General features: G+C 36.3%; 1 protein-coding gene across 3 annotated transcripts in view; it reads right to left on the reverse strand.

Annotated features, from left to right (window-relative positions):
* Positions 1-19,381, reverse strand: part of KLHL8 (kelch like family member 8) — a 29,168-nt gene extending 9,787 nt beyond the window's left edge. The window contains exons 1-7 of one of the 3 annotated variants that reach the window (XM_068975417.1): positions 19,175-19,381; positions 12,037-12,357; positions 10,668-10,854; positions 6,280-6,423; positions 5,277-5,388; positions 1,233-1,401; positions 856-1,015 (exon numbers count right to left, since the gene is read on the reverse strand). In XM_068975417.1, the coding sequence (XP_068831518.1) occupies positions 856-1,015; positions 1,233-1,401; positions 5,277-5,388; positions 6,280-6,423; positions 10,668-10,854; positions 12,037-12,357; positions 19,175-19,381 (1,300 nt within the window). Of the gene's footprint in view, positions 1-855; positions 1,016-1,232; positions 1,402-5,276; positions 5,389-6,279; positions 6,424-10,667; positions 10,855-12,036; positions 12,586-19,174 lie in introns of all 3 variants that reach the window. The other 2 variants (XM_068975416.1, XM_068975418.1) reach the window with 2 other exon arrangements.
* Positions 19,382-21,005: the final 1,624 nt, after the last annotated feature.

Genomic DNA, 21,005 nt, shown 5'->3' on the forward strand with positions numbered 1-21,005 from the left:
GCACTGAGATATCCAGTATGACTTCTATTACTTGCAGATGTTTAAGTGTTAACAATATCCTACTGTCTTATCAGCACTCTGAGTTTTGTAACAGCAGTTGATATTAACATGAGAGAGTATGACATACGCTAGTGACCACCTCTCCAAACACAACTCCTCCTATAAAGGAAGGGAATACTAATCATAATATAGCTACCCATTTACTGATAAGGTACTAGACACAGCTGAGATGCTTAACATAATCTCAGATTCTTAATTCTTAAAAATAGACATTATTCCCATGTCATAGCCCTTTAAAAGCCCTGACACTGGAAATGTGTTGAGTGGACCAACAGAAATAACACTGACTATCACTTATGAGCTGTTACAGAATCTAGGCCCCCTCCCTTGCAATTTAACAATATCTCATTATTATTCATATGCATGTTAAAGTCTGAACAAGTACTGCCCGCCCTATGGTTCCCTCCAACTCTACTATATAGTAAAAAGTCAAAGAGCAATACAGAGATGCTAGCCACCATCATGAATAAAACATGTCTTAGATCTTTACAGATTTATTGTAGCAAAGCACATTCAACCTGTGTCCTTACATTAAAAAAATATGTCTTATTTCAATGTAATCTCCTACTTTAGACAGACTTGCCACTCCTAAGTGAAAACACGGAGGCAGAGTTTTAAACATGAAAGATGAAGATGTAAATAGAGAAGCAAGTCCATGAACCTGAAGAATGCAAAAGCAGACCTTAGGACTGATTCCACTTGAGCCTAAATGCAATGTTATGTTCCTGTGTTGTTTTGTGACACTATCATTATATGTCCTGTAAAAAATTAAACTAGAGAAAACCATCCACTCACCAACAACGTATAAGCAACCATGGAGCTCACTAACTCCATTGCCTGCTCTTCGCTGACCCATCTCTTTAACTTCTATCCACTTATCGAGATGTGGATCATACCTCTCCACACTAGACAGAGAAGCTACTCCATCATTGCCACCTACTGCATAAACATGGTTCTAAACAAAGACAAAAAATATAAAAACATGTCATTAGATTTTGAAATGATTTATATGCTGTCCTAAAGGTAGACCAAAATGTGCAAGAGAGCAGTATTTCATGAAATAATCTGGGGTGTAATCTGCATACTGGAGATATGAATGTACCAGACCCTTCCTTATTAGGTTGCGGATGTAATGCAGTGCAATCCAGTGACCGAGCTGTGATGTAACCCACCACGAGAGCCACAGAGCCAACGCCTCCACGGGGAGTATTCATTGGTGCCACTGTACTCCACTGATCAGATTCTATGTCATATCTCTCCACATCGTTGAAGCAAGTGTTGTCATCTAACCCTCCAATGGCATAAATTGGGCCTCCCAAGGAAGCCAAGGCAATTCCTCGCCTGCAAAAAACAATAGAACACACTTTTGCATTCTGTTTCCAGAAAAAAGGCAGCAAAAAAAGTGTGCTAATGCACTCATTTATCACGTTAAATGTCAATGTGGCTTTTTCTCCCATTATTTTTAGATTTATCAAAGCTTCTGAACAGATGGCTCTAGAGTTGTCAAACTGTGCAAGTCTATGTGGACAGTGCCCTCTGGAGTTTTATACTGTATAGCCTACACCAATTAAGGGCTTCCCTGGTGGCTCAGTGGTAAAAGAACCCTGCAGTGCAGGAGACACAGGTTTGATCTGTGGGTCAGGAAGATGCCCTGGAAAAGGAAATGGCAACCCACTCCAGAATTCTTGCCTGGAAAATCCCATGGAAAGAGAAGCCTGGTGGGGTACAGTCCATAGGTTTGCAAAAAGAGTTAGACACAACTTAGTGACTACACAACAAATACAGGTTAAACTTAAATAATAAAGGAAAATCCAACAAAACACTATAAATGGAGTCAGAAAGATTCAATTAGTACAACAGTCAGCTGCAGAAGTGAGAGGTTGATGAACTGACAAAAACGGTTTGCTAGAGAGGTCAAAAGTTAATCTCATTACTAAATTCATGTAACTGCAGAGCACATTTTGTTCTAGTATTTCATCACATCACATACAGTGAGTGAGCGACAGTCGCTCAGTCGTGAATAATCCATGGAATTCTCCAGGCCAGAACACTGGAGTGAGTAGCCTTCTCCAGCGGATGTTCCCAACGCAGGAATTGAACCAGGGTCTCCTGTGTTATCAATTTTATATTACAAGCTTTATATCACATTGCTTTACTTCTGAAGGGCATCTATTTATCTTGGAACAGAAAAGACTTAGCCTATGTGAAAAGCTAATTCATCAGAATGGTGATTGGGAAAAAATATATATGAATTTTTTTTTTAAATTACATCAATCAAAAGTTGAACTTTTCTAAAACTTATCTGTCACTAATTTGGTGTGTACCTTGGATAAGGTATATTGTTTAAACCTGTAACTACCATGTTTTTTCATCTTCCATTTGAGAAAGGAGTAGACACAGCTGATATAAGGAGTCAATATAGTAATGCACTAAGAACAGTGACTGACCCATAGTCAGTGCTGTGTATTAGCTATCATTATTACTGGAGAGAGCTGCTGCTCTACTGAGAGTCTAACTCAATTTATCAAAATAGTACCCTAGAAAGAATTCTTAAGGATAACGTTATCCTTCATCTCCTTAACCTCTTTTCCCTTGAGTATAAAACAGTGACTTACAAAATACTGTTATAAAAACTTCCAGGTGTGGGTGAACATGTGTGTACACTCTAGAACATACAGGCGTCATAAGTGAGTGTAATTCCCCTGACCCTTCAGCCCTTAACCCACAAGAGCGTAAGACAATACTGATTGCTCCCTACAGCTTCCTGCATCAGTGCCTGCTTCTCTGGTCCAGCTTCACTGAATTGTGAAGTGCTCTAAAGCCTCTTATCACCCCACACTCTCTCTAGAGACAATCTGGATTCTTTCCATGGATTTATGACAACGCTAATATATATTTCCAGACATACATCCAACTTCTACTTCAAATCTGTCTGGATCTTCAACCTTGCTGCTGCTAAGTCGCTTCCGTCATGTCCGATTCTGTGCAACCCCATAGATGGCAGCCCACCAGGCTCCCCCGTCCCTGGGATTCTCCAGGCAAGAAAAGACTGGAGTGGGTTGCCATTTCCTTCTCCAATGCATAAAAGTGAAAAGTGAAAGCGAAGTCACTCAGTCATGTCCGACTAGTAGCGACCCCATGGACTGCAGCCTACCAGGCTCCTGTGTACATGGGATTTTCCAGGCAAGAGTACTGGAGTGGGGTGCCATTGCCTTCTCCGATCTTCAACCTTAACTTTACTCTAAAGTGATACTTACTGTCCACCTCCCTATGCTAGGCAGATTTTAAGATGCCTCTCTCCACAATATTCACTCTCTAGTTTTACTCCTGAGTATGCTACATTATGTGGCAAAATGGAGATTATGTGAATGGGCCTGATCTAAACACATAAGCCCTGTAAAAGCAGAGAAGTTTCTTCAGCTGGTAGCAGAAGACAGGTCAGAAACTCAAAGAATGGGGTGGATCCTGCAAGTTATTTGCTTGTTTGAAGATGGAGGGAAAAGACCTAAGTAAGAGTGGCTTCTAGGAGCTGAGTGACCCCTGGCCTTCAGCCAGTAAAAACAAACTCTGTCCTTCAATTGCCAAGAGCTGAATTCTATCCACAACCTAAATGACCTGAAAGTAGTTTCTTCCCCAGAACCTCCATTACAGTCTACACTCTACAGCTTGATTTTGACTTCTGGGACTGTAGGGGGAAAAGACGGTTAAAATTGCTGGACTTCTCACCTATGGAACTGACATTACGATCTCCACTCTTGAGCATCCTTTACTTATGTGGTGCTAACATTATTACCTGTGTGATTACGTCTATTTGTATCTCGCCTTTTAGAATGTAAGCTCTATGGGGGTAGAGACCTTGGCTATCTTATTTACTGCTGTATCTTCAGCACTTGATTTATCTTGCAAAGGACACAAATATTTACTGAAAAGTAAATCAACCCCTAGAGATGCTCTGTTAGGATGATGGGTTTCAATAATACCATAACTTGAACACACACCAGTATCCATTCTACTGGTGGATAAAAAGATAAAAAAGAAAGGGGAAAAAAATACAGAGAACCAAGTATTTAACACATGAGTATGATCTTGGAACGCACACTGAAACAATCATTTGGGAGACACAAATTATAAAAGCAAATAACGTGAGGAAATAATTGCAGTTCTATTATTCCGTATACAGTTGGAAAGCTATGGCAACGTTCAGGGCATATAAGACTAAAGAAATTCAACTGCTTTTTGTTAGACAAGTTTCACTCAATTCTCAGCTAAAAATAAGCTTAGCATGATAAACAGGCAAGGATATAAAAATTAAATATGTACTTTAGGATTTTCTCCCCCATTTTAATTCACATGTTGGAATTTAAACTATTGATTTGTAGTTGCCATGTAGCATAAATCAAGCCCTACTAAAGTATTAAAATGTCATTTATAGATAAGTAGCATATGTTAAGAATAGGGTTTTTCCTAGTAAGATTCCTTCTCCTCATGAGTGGGAAAAGGCCAAAATCTTTTCACATTTCCATCTAATTTTTCACATTTTTTAAATTTATTTTTAATTGGAGGATACTTGCTTTATAATATTGTCTTAGCTTCTGCCATATGTCAACATGAATCAGTCATAGGTATACATTGTCCCCTCCCTCTTGAATGTCCCTCCCACCCCCCTAGGTTATCACAGAGCACAAGTTTTGAACTCCCTCCATCATACAGCAAATTCCTACTGGCTATCTATTTTATATACAATAATGTCTAGGTTTCATTGTTACTCTTTCAACTTGTCCTTCCCTAATTTTTCATATTTTTACCATATAAGAAAACTCAGTTAAGAACACTATGTTAAATTAATCAAGAAGAGAAAATTAAATGGCAGTGGATCCCCATGTACAAAATCATTTCAGTTGAGAACCTTGACTACATAGGAACTCAACTATTTTTTAATCTTTTCTGAAAATCTAAAATTATTTCAAAATAGAAACTTAAAACAACAAATGCTCAAGTGTAAGTCAAACGATGACAACCATTATCACACTCAAAGACATGATTCTATTCTTGATTCTCAGGAAAATTTCTAAAATTAGAGTTATATTGGATGCTTTAACAAAATGTGTTTGAGAAGGTATTTAAAGTTTCTAAAAAGAGTGAAAAATTAGCTCTTTCAATTACAGGAAGCTTTATTTTCCACCAACAAATAACAAGAAACGTCCACACTGATCTACCTCTTTGTGTTCATTGATGCCTTCATCATCCATTTATTAGTGAGAGGATCAAACATCTCCATGCTACCTAAATGTTCATTGCCATCATGTCCACCCACTGCATACACTTTACCTGTCAAGTAGAGAAGTATTTTCATGTGATTCCAAATAAATTTATATATATTGAACACATAATTAAAATAGCATGATAAATTAACTTTTAACAAATATTCTTCTATTCAACATTATAAATGTCATTTCAGTAGTCAAATGAAAGTAAATGTAAGATTCTACTAATAAAATGTTCGAAAAATGCTGTTTTACAAGAAGTTATTTAAATGCTCAAACAGTATCCCACCCCTAGGTTTCTCAACTTTTTATTATTAGACAAAATCACTGATTATCCTTGCAAAAAACATTCAATAAAATGAAATGTTTTTATATAAATAAAATATAAAACCCTTAATACATTGAACCTTTTCTAAATGAAACAAAAATTGAAAATATTACATACCAAAATGTTAGCCACAACTAGGTGTTACAGATGATTTTTATTTATTATGTTTTCATATTTCCCCCCAAAGTATTTATAACTTTTATAAGAAAAGTGATTTTTAAAGTCTCCAAATAATTTATCCATGATTCTTCAATTAATCCACTTTTATTAATTAAAAAAACATTTCAATAATAATAGGGTGGGTATAGATGGGTACAGAAAAAAGCTGATATATACTGTTTGGGTTCAATAAATATTTTTGTTTAGTTTGGTTATTTTGTGAAAACTCAGAATAGTTTAACTCCCTTTTCCTTAATACTCATCTCCTGTTAAGCATCTATATGCAAGAGACTGTACACAGAGCATCTTTGGGCAAAAAGTAAATATTCACCACCCAAATAATTTATTGATATATTGAAACATACTTTACAATGTAGGAATTTTCTTCAGAAAGAAATTCCCCAAGTTCAAATATTTAACAGGAGCATTGTGATGACGTGATGTGATTTCACACAAGAGCAGACCCACCTTCCACTGAGATTACACCCACATGTCGCCTTCGACTGTTCATTTCTGGTCCGAAGAACCAACTGTTTTTGTTGATAGAATAGCATTCAATACTGCGGAAGGGGTCACCTGATCCACCTCGACCACCTACACAAAATAGCACTCCTAAAGGTAAAACCACAAGGTAGAGGTTAAAATCACAGCTCCCTAATTTTTTTTTCTTACAGTTAATTTTATTTTCTTTTATTTTTGACCTTGCCACACAACTTGTGGGATGTTAGTTTCCGAACCAGAGACTGAACCCAGGCCCTTGGCAGTGACAGACCTGGATCACCAGGGAATTCCCCCTAATTAAAAAAAAATTTTAAGGTATAGAAAGAAACTTAGGAAGTCAAAATTTTGATTAACAGAAAAAAAGTTATTTGCGTAGCATTTAATATCACTATACTACTAAAAATCTAATTTTAATTTTTCCCCTGATTTGAACTTCTCAAAGAACAGGATCACTGACTCAATGGACATGAGTTTGAGCAAACTCTGGGAGATAGTGAAGGTCAGGGAAGCCTGGTGTGCTGAAGTCCATGGGGTCACGGAGTCAAACATGACTGAGTGAATGAACAAAAGGATTAACATCAGTTTTCTCTGCTTGCTAACGCCCCTCTACAATACGGCTGAGATCCTCACCCACCCTGAAAAACTGCTCCTGCTAATAAAGTCATGACAAAATTCAACAAGCTCGTAATTTCTGACTGAATACAACATTTGATATACTGACCACCCTATTTTTTGGAAACTCCTTAACTCTCTTGATTTCCATAATGTCAAAAAGTCTCCTTTTGTCTCCAATCATTTTTCTTTCTTATGTTTTCTATGCTTCATTCTCAGCCTACTTCTCACATATTTCATACTCACAGTGGGAAAAGTTCAATCCTTTGACTAAAATTTCCATCATATCATAATGCTTTCCAAACTACATTTCTAAGTCATGTTTCCACTTGGTGTCCCAGAGGCACCTCATTACCCCACACAGAAGGATCTTCCTTCCTCACCCATGTAAACATCCTTCCTTCCCTGAGATTTCTTTCACCTCCCTGTTATTCGCACCTCAGTTCAGAGCCTCATCAGCTATTACTGCAAAATCCTGTTCTCTTTTACCACTCAGTACTCTTTTTGCTTTCAGATTGTCAACAGAATAATTCAAAGGCTCTTTCAAAACAGAATAATTCAAAGGCTCTTTCAACAGCCTGTCATACCTGTATCAGTAGTCATTAAAAATTTTCCTGAATGCCACTATTTAACTGTTTTAAAATGGTGAACTGTACAGCAGAAACAAACACAGTATTGTAAAACAATTATACTCTAGTAAAAATTAATTTTAGAAGGTTAAAATGACAATTTTTATATGCATTTTACCACATTGTTAAAAAAGGAAAAAATCAACACCTTATTCTGATTCAGAATCACCAGGAGAACTTTATAGAACAGATGGCTGGGCCTGACCCTTCCCCACTCCCAACAGTTTGATTCAGTGGGTTTGGATAGGTCTAAAGTTCTGAATTTCTAAAAAGTTCCTAAGTGAATGCTGATGCTGTTGATCAAGAGGCCACCACTTGCCTCGTTCTATGAGAACCTCTGCTCTACAAGATAAAGCTTTAGTACAGCATAACGGCCCTGCAGGGTCTATAACCTGATTCTCTCTCTCTCTTACCTTAATGTTCAAGCTCCTGCATCAACCCATAGAGTGATCATCCTCAATGCTCTGACAGCAACTTTTGGTAACTACCATTCATATAATACACAGTGTTGAAATGATCTATTATGCTGGCATCTATCAGAATCTAAGCTGGATTAAGATAGTGTTAAGGATCTATGCACTAGTAAAGACAAGCACAGTGCCTGGCATGTACTGAACATTCACTAAATGTAATGTGAGCTGAATATCCTTGTCTCTAACTGGCACCCAGAAAAACAACTATTTATTACTGAAAACCAAAATGAGGGGTTACTTTCTCTATAAAACCTTTAATGGCCCTTCTAAAATAAAAATAACCACTCTTTTTGCTTCTCTACTTTTTGGTTATATCAAAGCACCTGTAACACTTTATTTCATTTACTTACTCATATGTCTATTTCTCTAGATCAGACTGTAAGTTCTCTCAAAACAGGAATGGCTATGTTCTATTTGTGTTTGCATTTATTTTCTTCTTCTTAATACTATTTTTAAAAATATTTTTTATTTATTTTTGGCTGCACTGGGTCTTCGCTGCTGTGCACATCGGCTTTTGTGAGGTGCTGTGCCTGGGCTTCTCATTGGGGTGGCTTGTCTTGTCCTGGAGCTCAGGGCATGTATATAGGGCTCTAGGGTGTGTAGGCTTCAGCAGTTGTGTCTCAAGGGCTCTAGAGCTTGGCCTCAGAAGTCGTGGTGCTTGGGCGTAGCTGCCCTGCAGCATGTGGGATCTTCCCAGCCTGAGGATAGAGCCAGTCCTTTGCATTGGCTGGCAGACTCTCAACCCCTGAACAGTACCAGGGAAATCCTATGTCTGCATTTCTAATGCCTGAGAACGTGGCACACGGTAGACACTGAATAAATGTTTGCTGAAATGACTGCATAAAATCAGTGACGAGAACTTCTTGTGCCATCTTTTTCAACTAATTCAATATGTTAAAAGTTGGAGAAATTTAAAGTTGAAAGAGACTTTAAAGATCATATAATCAAAATTATTTATAAAGAAACTGAGGCCTTCAGAGATTAAGAAATCTGACCCAATTTACAGATGCTTAATGGCACAGCTGGAATTACAATCCAAGAATATAATCCCAACTACCAATTAGATTCTATTTAAGTGGACCCTAATATTTCAGCTATATAGGTCATCCAGGAATATGACATGGAAAAAATTAAAATGAAGTAAGATTAGGACACAAATCCTTTCTCCATTGTTCCATGTGGCCCTGTGCATTTCTTCACCCTGATTTTTTTTTTCCTTATCCATAAGATGAAGTAACACCATCTTTCTCATAATAAGGATCAAATCCTTCACTAAGTTCTTACAATCATGTAAGAGATCATGGATATGAGGGTCTAATGGTTTGGCATATAACATAGACTGCCAAGATCTTTGAATTCACATCTGAATCTGAAGAATTAAACACCTTAACTCCTGAAACAGGATTCATAGCTGAAAAAAAATTACACTTCAAAAATTTAATACTTGATATCAACCTATAAAGAGGGAAAATAAATAAGCCATCCTTTTTATGTTATACTAATTATTTAGAAGAACTATAGGAAAAGGAGTATGTCAAGGCTGTATATTGTCACCCTGCTTATTTAACTTATATGCAGAGTACATCATGTGAAATGCCGGGCTGGATGAAGCACAAGCTGGAATCAGATGGTTGCATGTCATCACCGACTCCAAGGACACTGAGTCTGAGCAAGCTCCAAGAGATGGTGAAGGACAGGGAAGCCTGGTGTGCTTCAGTCCATGGGGTCACAAAAAGTCAGACACGATTGAGTGACTGAACAACAATTTCTTCATAGTCAGATCTACCACATTCAAACTTTCTTCATACTACTAAGATAAAATCCCACTATTCATGATCATGTATTGCCTTTTTTTTTTAGGTTATTTTACAAATCTCTTTATTTAATAACCCCATTAGGTCACAGCAGATGTACAGGAAGTCTCTGTTCAGACTACTGATTCCTAAATTCATAGGCCACATTTATTTCCCCTTGTCCCTCAAACATATTCTTCATGAAGAGTAACATAAGTGAACATAGACTTAACTTTTCTCAGGAAAACAAAGTCTGAAAACTATGGCAAATGAAAGCAAAACTACTTGCCTCTCAAGTATAAGAGCTTTATATTCTCAGAGTCTAATACAGTCTGTTATACTAACATTAGATGTGTTTAGTGCCTTTTTTGCTGTGGTGAAATGAAAAAACAAATATTTAAATATATAACACATATCAAGCTCCATGCCTGGTACTTGTGATACAAACCTATTAAGATACTTACGTGTCTTTGAAAGGCTCAAAACATGTCAAATAAATTTCAGTGCAACACAGTGAAAAGAGTGCAAAGCAAGTGTCATTTAAGCAAAAATGACAGAGGAACTAATTCTGCTTAAAAGAAATCAAAAAGACTCTCAAGAAAGAGATATATCAGCAGACTCCTCAGAGTGTATATGTCTTGTTATAGCTTTTTATAAAATTGGCTTAATAAAACTATCTGAAGTCTGTATGTACAGTAAAAATTCATACATAACCTTATTTGCCAATTACTACTTTAAGACAATCGATACTAAATAATCTTACAATTAGGTTTAGACATTCATATAACAACCCTCAAAAAGAACAAAACTCCTTCCAGCAGAGTTGATAAAATGAGTAATTTAATTACCAGCAGTATGCTTCCTTGGGGTAGTCCGAATAGAGTATTCGAAGTCAGGTACTGCTCTGCTACTCAAGTGAAGGTGGTAATTTCTTGCTTCATCTAATAAATCTCTACATTTTAGATTTTGTTTGACAATCTGTTCTTTTGCCACAACACCCATGAGAAAGTCAACTGGCAACAGCGGCAAACGAACCTAAGGATCGTGAATAGTTGCAGATATAAATATAAGTTGCAATTGGATAGCTCATTCTCTACTTTCACTGCAGCAACGCTCTCTTCAAATCTCATTTACTTTCTAATATGTGAATGAAGTTCACTGTGCCAAGTTCTAAAGCAATTCCCAGTACTGGTCTGTACTAATGAAATCATTATATGTTAACTATCTCCTCCCCTTTTAAATACAGATTTAAGTAGACTGGATAAAATAGTTCTTTTGTCTTAATTCAAGCTACTTACTCACTTCCAAAGATGGTACTGTCATAATCGTAAGTCCCCTTGCTGTTAAAGAAAAGGTACAATCAAAACACAATTGTGCTGCTATGTTTGTTTGCCTTTTAATGCTAAGATCAAACATATGGAAATGTAATTTCTTACACACACACAGACACACACACACACCCATGCTCATATATGAAGCAAACAGGTGTTGTTTTTTTCAACTTGGAAGGTTATACTCAGGGATAATCCCCTTCTTTCAGTAGAGGCACTCACCATTCTTCTCTTAAAGATGCATTGACTGTCTAGTAAAGGGACGATCAAACCCCATAATGTGATTTGAGTTAAAGGCATACACACATACACAAATATATGATACAGGTGCAAGATAATAAAACTTTTTGGTTTTGTAGACCAACTTATTGTCAAGGTAATTCTAAGGCCTATTTGTCATCTCCCTATCTAAGAAACTCCTATTGATAGGAAAAGTAAACAAAAAGAGACATTTCTGAAGCTACAAAATGGTGAGGGAAGAAAACAAAGTGATGTCTTCTAATTCTTTGGAGAACAAACCTATATGCATTAGGAACAAATTAACGTTCATTAGCAAAGCAGTTCAGTAAGTTTAGAAACTTTATATTATAAAACAATAGTTATAAATTAATTTAGAGCTGTTTCCTCAGAACATTTCAGCATAAATATTCATTACTACTGTCTCAAGGGGCTTTGTAAATATTCAAGTTAAAAAGCAGGTAGTGACATTTCTAATTCAAATATAGCACGCTCAGACTTATCCGTAAATGGTACAGGAAAGTGAGAGTCAAAGCTATTTTCACATTATATTACATCAATCGATAATCCCCACCTTTTATGGGAAATGGAACATGCTGATTTGTTTCCCTATTATTTCCTTTCTATATAAAGTCTTATTTGTCCTCACCTGTGCAAGTGTTTCATCCAACCATTGGGGATGATGCTGAGGATTGGCAAGAAGCCACTTGATGGCAGCACTGTAGACCTGCTTTTCATTCTCAATGTTTAGGTCACTGGAGGACAAAAGCTTATGGAGATGCTGAGGTGACACACTGACGAAGTCTTCGCACTCCACCACTTCAGTAAAATGCTCACAGGCATACTGATCCGCCATGTCCATTAGGTCTATTCGATTGTGACTTTCTGCAAAGGCTCTTACCGCCAGACAGTTGGAGGGATGAAAATGTAACTTCATGTATTCACAACAAGCTCTAGCCACCAGTTCCACCTGTAGAATACAGGCTGCATATAAGAGAGGCTGGACATTGTCAACCGTCAAAGTGAGCCGTGAAGAATAGACAAACTTTACCAAGTCTTCTATTGCATCACCATCAAAATCTCTTATTTCAATCAGCGTTTGCTTGGCTTCAGCCATTTCAGAGAGAAACATGGCTTTGAAGTAGGGAATAACACAAGCCAATGCCAGTTTGTGACAGGAGATTAGCTTTGAGCCAACCTGTTCAAACGAAAAACAAAAGCAGACTTAGTTTAATATCAAGATAAACCAGAGATCGGCATAGAGGATATGCTGTAGCAGGGACAAAACCTCCAGACAATTTTAGTGCATTTAACAATGTAATCCTTTGGTCACTTACTGTCAACCTAGGCTAATTTTTAAAAGTCAGTCAATTTTCTTCTTCCAAATTAGAATCAAATCTTTTATACATGTATCTATAATGTGCATATCATAAAACTAGATTTTTATAGATTATCTCACATTTCAGAAGCATTTTGTGTATTAATGAATAACAGCAAACATTACCCAGGACTTACTATGTATCAGGCACCATGTTTTCCTTAGGGTCTGTGAGTCCCTTATTTTAAAACTTTTTTTCCAATTTTACTGACATCTAAGATGGTATAAGTTTAAGGTACCAAACATTATGATTTGATATATTTATATATATATATATATATATATATATATACAGTAAAACAATTACCACAGTTTTAGTAACTATCACCTAATATAATTATACATTTTTTTTTCTTTCTGATGAGAGCTTTTAAGATCTACTCTCGTAGCTATTTTCAAATATACAACACATTATTGCTAACTATAGTTATTGTGTCAGGCACTATTCATTCTGTTTTTCATATATTAACTCGCTTAATTGTCCCAATGGTCCTATGAGTAGATACCATCATTATCCACAATTTATCACTGAGAAAACTGAAGCAGAGTAAACAAATCATTTAGTAGTATCTATTATGAACTTAATTGAAGTTTTTTCATTTCCTATTTAAATCATTTTGAAATGACATTTTATAGAAATGTAATAAAAAACACTGAAACATCACTGCTTTAATTGCTGAAAAATTAGACTGCTTCCTGTAATTGCCATTATAAACACAGTAGTGAGCTTTGTTGTAAGAGAATCTTTGTATCCACTCTCTATTAATAATTTCCTACATAAAACAGTAATGCTGCTTCAAAGGACAAGTACAGTTTGGCTACATATTGCTAAATTGTCCATTTCTGATCTTACAATACTTGTGCCAAATTCTAAGTGTTAACTTGTTATAGTTGCCAATTCAATGAATGAAGTCTTTCACTGTTTTAGTTTTATCTTTTACTAATATGATTAAATCATTCATACATTTTGGACTACTTTTATGTCTTCTATGAACTCTTATTTGTAAGGATGCCTCCGACTTTTGGAATGTTAGTCATTTGTCATATATTTCAAAACTTTTCTAAGTGTGCTTTAAATTCATCCTCCATGGATTTTTATAATCAACCAACCTTTCTCTTTATGACTTCTGCATTAGGTGACATGCTTAAGTGGGAATCATTCTAATATTCTGTACATACTCCAGGTATTCTTTTTAGTACTCACAGCTTTATGTTTTTACAAATCTACTTCCATAGAATACTTAAGTATTAAATATTAAATATAAAATCACTTTCTCCTTTATCATTTCTTTTATTAGGTTATGTCTGCTCTCCAGTCAGGAACTGTTACATTTATAAGGATACTAACTTTTATCATTTTTACCTCTAGGAAGTACACTACTCTAATGGAGCTCGAATATTTCGTTTCTCTGCAATCTTTCAGAGCACTATTCTTACCTGATCAGCTGAAAGTTTTGATGGCAAATAATTATAACACTTAAGAGTCTTGAACATGTTCATTAGAATCCTATAAATACTTATTAAAAAAAAAATCACAGGAACTTCCCTGGTGGTCCAGTGGCTAGACTTGGTGCTCCCAATGCAAGGATCTGGGTTCAGTCCTGGTTGGGGAACTGGATTCCACCATGCCACAACTAGGACCCGGTGAAGCCAAATAAATATTTTTTAAAAAATTTTAAACATCACAGAAACATGCGGTTTCAAAATAAGAAGCTAAATAATATGAATGAAACATATCTCAGTGGTGGCATCAAGAGATGATGGAAGGGGTTGTCCTCCTTTAATAATCTCTATCAACCTCTTCAGGTAAATTAACCATGATGTTTAAAAAGGACAATTAAAAAAATTTAAAAGGACAATGACATTTCCTCAGACTAAATAAAGCATAAATAAAAGCATCTTTGCAGATGCTATTCTTGTTGATCTGTGACACACAATCTAAGTATTATGAGTGCTATGCAATATGACTAGAGATCTCTTGAAGAAAATTAGAGACACCAAGGGAACATTTCATGCAAAGATGGGCTCGATACAGGACAGAAATGGTATGGACCTAACAGAAGCAGAAGATATTAAGAGGAGGTGGCAAGAATACACAGAAGAACTGTACAAAAAAGATCTTCACGACCCAGATAATCATGATGGTGTGATCACTAGTCTAGAGCCAGACATCCTGGAAAGTGAAGTCAGGTGGGCCTTGGAAAGCATCACTACGAACAAAGCCAGTGAAGGTGATGGAATTCCAGTTGAGCTGTTTCAAATCCTGAAAGATGATGCTGTGAAAGTGCTGCACTCAATATGCCAGCAAATTTGGAAAACTCAGCAGTGGCCACAGGACTGGAAAAGGTCAGTTTTCATTCCAATCCCAAAGAAAGGCAATGCCAAAGAATGCTCAAACTACCGCACAATTGCACTCATCTCACATGCTAGTAAAGTAATGCTCAAAATTCTCCAAGCCAGGCTTCAGCAATACGTGAACCGTGAATTCCCTGATGTTCAAGCTGGTTTTAGAAAAGGCAGAGGAACCAGAGATCAAGTTGCCAACATCCGCTGGATCATGGAAAAAGCAAGAGAGTTCCAGAAAAACATCTATTTCTGCTTTATTGACTATGCCAAAGCCTTCGACTGTGTGGATCAAAATAAACTGTGGAAAATTCTGAAAGAGATAGGAATACCAGACCACCTGACCTGCCTCTTGAGAAATCTGTATGCGGGTCAGGAAGCAACAGTTAGAACTGGACATGGAACAACAGACTGGTTCCAAATAGGAAAAGGAGTACGTCAAGGCTGTATATTGTCACCCTGCTTATTTAACTTCTATGCAGAGTACATCATGAGAAACGCTGGACTGGAAGAAACACAAGCTGGAATCAAGATTGCCAGGAGAAATATCAACAACCTCAGATATGCAGATGACACCACGCTTATGGCAGAAAGTGAAGAGGAACTAAAAAACCTCTTGATGAAAGTGAAAGAGGAGAGTGAAAAAGTTGGCTTAAAGCTCAACATTCAGAAAATGAAGATCATGGCATCCGGTCCCATCACTTCATGGGAAATAGATGGGGAAACAGTAGAAACAATGTCAGACTTTATTGTTTTGGGCTCCAAAATCACTGCAGATGGTGACTGCAGCCAGGAAATTAAAAGACGCTTACTCCTTGGAAGAAAAGTTATGACCAACCTAGATAGCATATTCAAAAGCAGAGACATTACTTTGCCGACTAAGGTCCGTCTAGTCAAGGCTATGGTTTTTCCTGTGGTCATGTATGGATGTGAGAGTTGGACTGTGAAGAAGGCTGAGCGCCGAAGAATTGATGCTTTTGAACTGTGGTGTTGGAGAAGACTCTTGAGAGTCCCTTGGACTGCAAGGAGATCCAACCAGTCCATTCTGAAGGAGATCAGCCCTGGGATTTCTTTGGAAGGAATGATGCTAAAGCTGAAACTCCAGTACTTTGGCCACCTCATGCGAAGAGTTGACTCATTGGAAGAGACTCTGATGCTGGGAGGGACTGGGGGCAGGAGGAAAAGGGGACGACTGAGGATGAGATGGCTGGATGGCATCACGGACTCGATGGACGTGAGTCTGAGTGAACTCCAGGAGATGTTGATGGACAGGAAGGCCTGGCGTGCTGCGATTCATGGGGTCGCAAAGAGTCGGACACGACTGAGCGACTGAACTGAACTGATCCAATACCCCTTTTGAGACAATTTCCCTTTGACTGTTCCCCAACCAAACTGTTGCCCTTAAGAATCTTCCTGCATTTATAATTTCAGTGTTACCAAGAGATATGTTGTTTAAAACTATTTTCACTAATAAACATAATATATAAATAAGTTTTACCTTTCTGGTAAACCTAGCATGACCTTAAGATAATATATAATCTCCTATATGAAGCCTTTCCAATCACCTCTCAGGCATAATTAATAGACCCTATCTTTTGCTTCCATAAAAATGTCATAAAATGACAGTTACTAAATTGTTTTTTAGTTAGCTGTATATGTGTCTATCTCCAGCTAAACCTTAAACTCCCTCAATGCAAGTATAGCATATTATTCAGATTTATTTATACTCTCTGTGTACTGTGTTAAAACCTTAGTAAATAATCTGTTAAATGAACTTACTTGTTTCCAATTTAGGTGCTCACTTTGGAATTTAAATACACACTAATGGCCTTACATATGAATAATAAAACAAATTTTGATAACTGCCTTTCTGAAATGTTTGTCCTAAAAGCAATAATGATCAAAGGAAGCATGCTAACAGAAAAAAGGAGATGACTATATCAAAGTATAATCCTCAAGGCTATATGAATGTAAAAAGTGAAGTTTATATTGAGCAAAGCATTATAAACTACCCATAATCCTACTGGGTTTAGTTGTTTTATTATATGATAGTTAAACTCTGAAAGTTTAAGAAATATTGAATTAGAATTAAGAAATAAATCCAATAACGGACCTGCTAAAAGACTGTAATTCCTCCTAATGACAGGAATAGAATATACCATAGCAGCATTATCTGATCTCTTTGGAACAATAACAGTAGTACACTTAATGATCCTAAGAATTTATTACTTATTATTTAATGTGTTAAACACTGTTCTAAGGGTTCACATGTTAACTCACTTATTCTTCACAAAAATCTAATCTTAATTTTACAGTTGAAAAATTAAAATCATAAAGTCATGAAGTTTTTCATTCCTACATGACCTCTGTCACTGCTTCAAATGTAGCATTTTGGGGCTTCCTCTATAGATTCAAGTTTTCATTTCAACCTATTGCTGAAGTCACACAATAAAACAAAGAAAAGTTATGAGATTAGTTATCGCTTGCCCTAAAAATGGCTGTATCCATACTTCTCACTTAAGAAAGTTTATATGCAGTAGTTATTAAAAATTATATACTGATACAGTCAATAATATTTATTTTCCAGCTTATACTGATACACTGAACTGATAATTTATTTAATTCAAATAACCTATTTCACATTTGTATTTTTGCCAAAGCTAGTGTGGGTCACTGAATTTCACAGTATGGTTGAAACTTAGAACAACAGCAATTAGACTAAACATAATATACTGTACAAGGCAAAGAGTTTAGGTGTTCCTTCATTAAAATGTAAACAAGGGTAAATTTCATATAAAGTCAGTAAAATTATTTAATGGTTTTCTTCTCAATATCTTAGGACCTAGAAACATGTAAAGACACCAAAAGTTTAAGAATTAAAGAGAATATAGGTCATTTATTTACAGTATAACTCTATACTCCTGGACATTCTGAGCCTGAAACTCAGAATTTATGCATTTAGTTTATAGATTTTTGCTGAGTGTCCCCTGATCTGATTCTCCAAGGATGTCCTCAATCCCCACAACTCTGAGCTCTAAGACCTGACTGATCAGGAGCAGAAAGCAGAATCTAAGAGATACCAAAGGGGCAAACCTCATGTTAAAAAATTCTGCATGGATGCACATAAATCCTCAAAAAAGCTTAATATCACAATGAGATATAAGAATAATAGTAAGTACTTTAAATGAGCAATGAGAAACAATCAGAATACAGGCTCTTCCACACTGTTTTATCAATTTTCCAATTTTATTAAAACTGTTTTTGGTAGCAGAGCAACATAACCTTTGACACAGCTTACTGAAGTCTTTTTCATCCAAGTCTAGTTCACTATCAGGTAAAAATAAACAATCTCACTTAAAAATGATAATATTCAAACAGATTAAATTACAGGCATATCTCGGAGATATTGCAGGTTTAGTTCCAGACCACCAAAATAAAGCATATCAAATGATTTTTTTTTTGTTTGCCACTGCATAGAGAAATCATGTTTAAAAGACTCAAAAATCCTAACTATCATCTAACAACTCAGGGTTGCCACAAACCTTGAATCTGTAAAAAAAAAAACAAACCAAAAATCCAAACAAAAATGCATTATCTGTAAAATGCAATAAAGCAAAATGTAAAAAAAGAGAGGTATGCTTGCACCAGAATAGGAACATGCAGTAAAACATTAGTGCAGCTACATATACAACAAAACATTCTGACTTCTAAACAACATCAAGGGTAAGTGAATACATTAAGATTTTTAAATTAAAAGCTTATCTGGTCAGCAGTAATTTACTCATTTCACAAATAGTAACTATTTGTTTTAGGGCTCCAGAACTTTCAGAATTAAAACTAAGAAACAATGAATATCAACATTTAACTAGTAATTTTTCTTAGGTTAAGTTCCCTTTACTTACCCTTACTTATGTCCCTTCCCCTTCAACAGAATAAAGGACTGAAAATAAAACCATTCTGATTGTAAGTACAGCACCAAAAATTTGCCTTGTGTGGTTATAGAAACCATGATTTTACACAATACACTGAAGAGATTGAAAAAATAAAGAAAAAAAGGCAGTCTGACCTTCAGTGTGACATCACAGAGTTCTCCATTTTCATAAAACTGAAGAAGAGAACCATGAAAATCTTTCCAAGCTTCATTTGCTTCGAAGAGAAAGGAGTCTTCTCCATCACCATCACCAAGTGAAGATCTGTTCTTTATTTGCTGTTGTCTTTTTCCCTTTGTGAAGCGATTCCTAGCATGTTTTGCATTCACAGCTTCTGAAGCCATCTGCAACACTCTTCTTTTAATACAGCTCTCTTCTGAAACATCCCATTTATTCTTTTGTAAAGGATGGGGAGAAGGCAGAAGGTAGATGCAGTCCACTAAACTTCAGTTTTCAATACTCAAATGCCACTGTCCAGTTTGCTGAGATTGAAATAAATAACAGAATACACATTAAAAAACAACCTCTCAAAAATTATTACTAGAAATTATAGTTTACCTATATATGTAATATAACCATATAAATCGCTGCTGAAAAAACAGCAAGTGACTTTGTATTTTTACACCAAATGTTATGTTAACCACCTCAGTTAATTGTATCAGTGAAGGGACTCTTTTAAAATCTAATTGGAAAATTATGGGACGATGGTAGAGCAGAAGCACGAGGAATCTGTCTCCCACATGGACAACAACTGCACCAGCAGAATCGGCCTGATCTAACTACTGTGGAACTCTGAAGTCTGCTGAAGGCTCACAACTTCCAGGAAGAGGACTAAGTCAGTAAGTTACAATTAATCTTGGTCAATTTCAGCTCTTTGTACAGTAGCAGCTGTCCCAGAGCAGCTTGCAGAGTTTGCAGGAGCCACAGCAGGCAAAAAGGTCTCTGTCCTCCGAAATGAGGGATCTCTCCTCTGATCATTGCCTGCTATTTCTGACCACAGAGGTGCAAACAAGGGGTTGGCCACCATTGCTATTCCACCTTCTCCCACTGTTTCAAGTCCCTCCCTCTCATCTGAAGTGAATTCCAGATTTTAAAGGCTGGTGCCCTTCACTCCTTCATTTTCTGCTTCTTCGCCCTTTACAAGCAAAATATTGAAGACTAAGGCACTAAGAAACAACTGCATATGCACAGAAAATTATAAAGTGACCATGCATGCCCAGGAAAAGGCTCAGAGAAAAACTTGAAAAGACCTTAGGTTTATACCTCAGGGTGATCTTCAGTGTAGAGACAGCCTACAACAACAAAAGGCCAAACAATAACAAAAAAACATCAAATCTTAAGGAATAGGGAAGATCTGGTTTCTAGGGTTATCACATTATTAGATTCAAATGTCTAGTATTCAATAACTAAAAAAAAAAAATCACATGGCATACAAAGAAATAGGAAAGTATGGGCTATTCAAGGGAAAAAATAAATCATCAGAAACTGTCTCTGTCTGGGATAAATTCCATTAGCTCTCTTTCAAAGATTTTTAAACCACTGTCTTAAAGATACTCAAAGAACTAAAGGAAGGTGTGTACAGTCATTCATGTTAACAAAATGGAACTATCAGTAGGGCAACAGAAAACCTAAAAAGCAATCATAAAGAGATTCGGGAACTTAAAAGTACAGTAACTGAAACTGAGAATTCATTAGAGAGGTTTGAAGGCAGACCTGGACAGGTAGAAAAGACTCAGCAAACTTGAAATTAAAACAAAGAAAACTACCAGGCCTGAGGAACAGAAAGATTGAAGAAACATAAAAAGCACTTAAGGGACCTGTGGGACATCAAACAGACCAACATTCACATCATGGGAGTCCTGGATGAGTAAGAGACAAAGAAAAGTGCATAGAAATAATGGCTGAAAACTTCCCAAATTTTATGAAAGATATAAACATCTAACGAGTTCCAAAAAAGATGAACTCAAA

The sequence above is a fragment of the Capricornis sumatraensis genome, chromosome 7 (genome assembly GCF_032405125.1).
Source record: "Capricornis sumatraensis isolate serow.1 chromosome 7, serow.2, whole genome shotgun sequence".
Taxonomy (NCBI): Eukaryota; Metazoa; Chordata; class Mammalia; order Artiodactyla; family Bovidae; genus Capricornis; species Capricornis sumatraensis.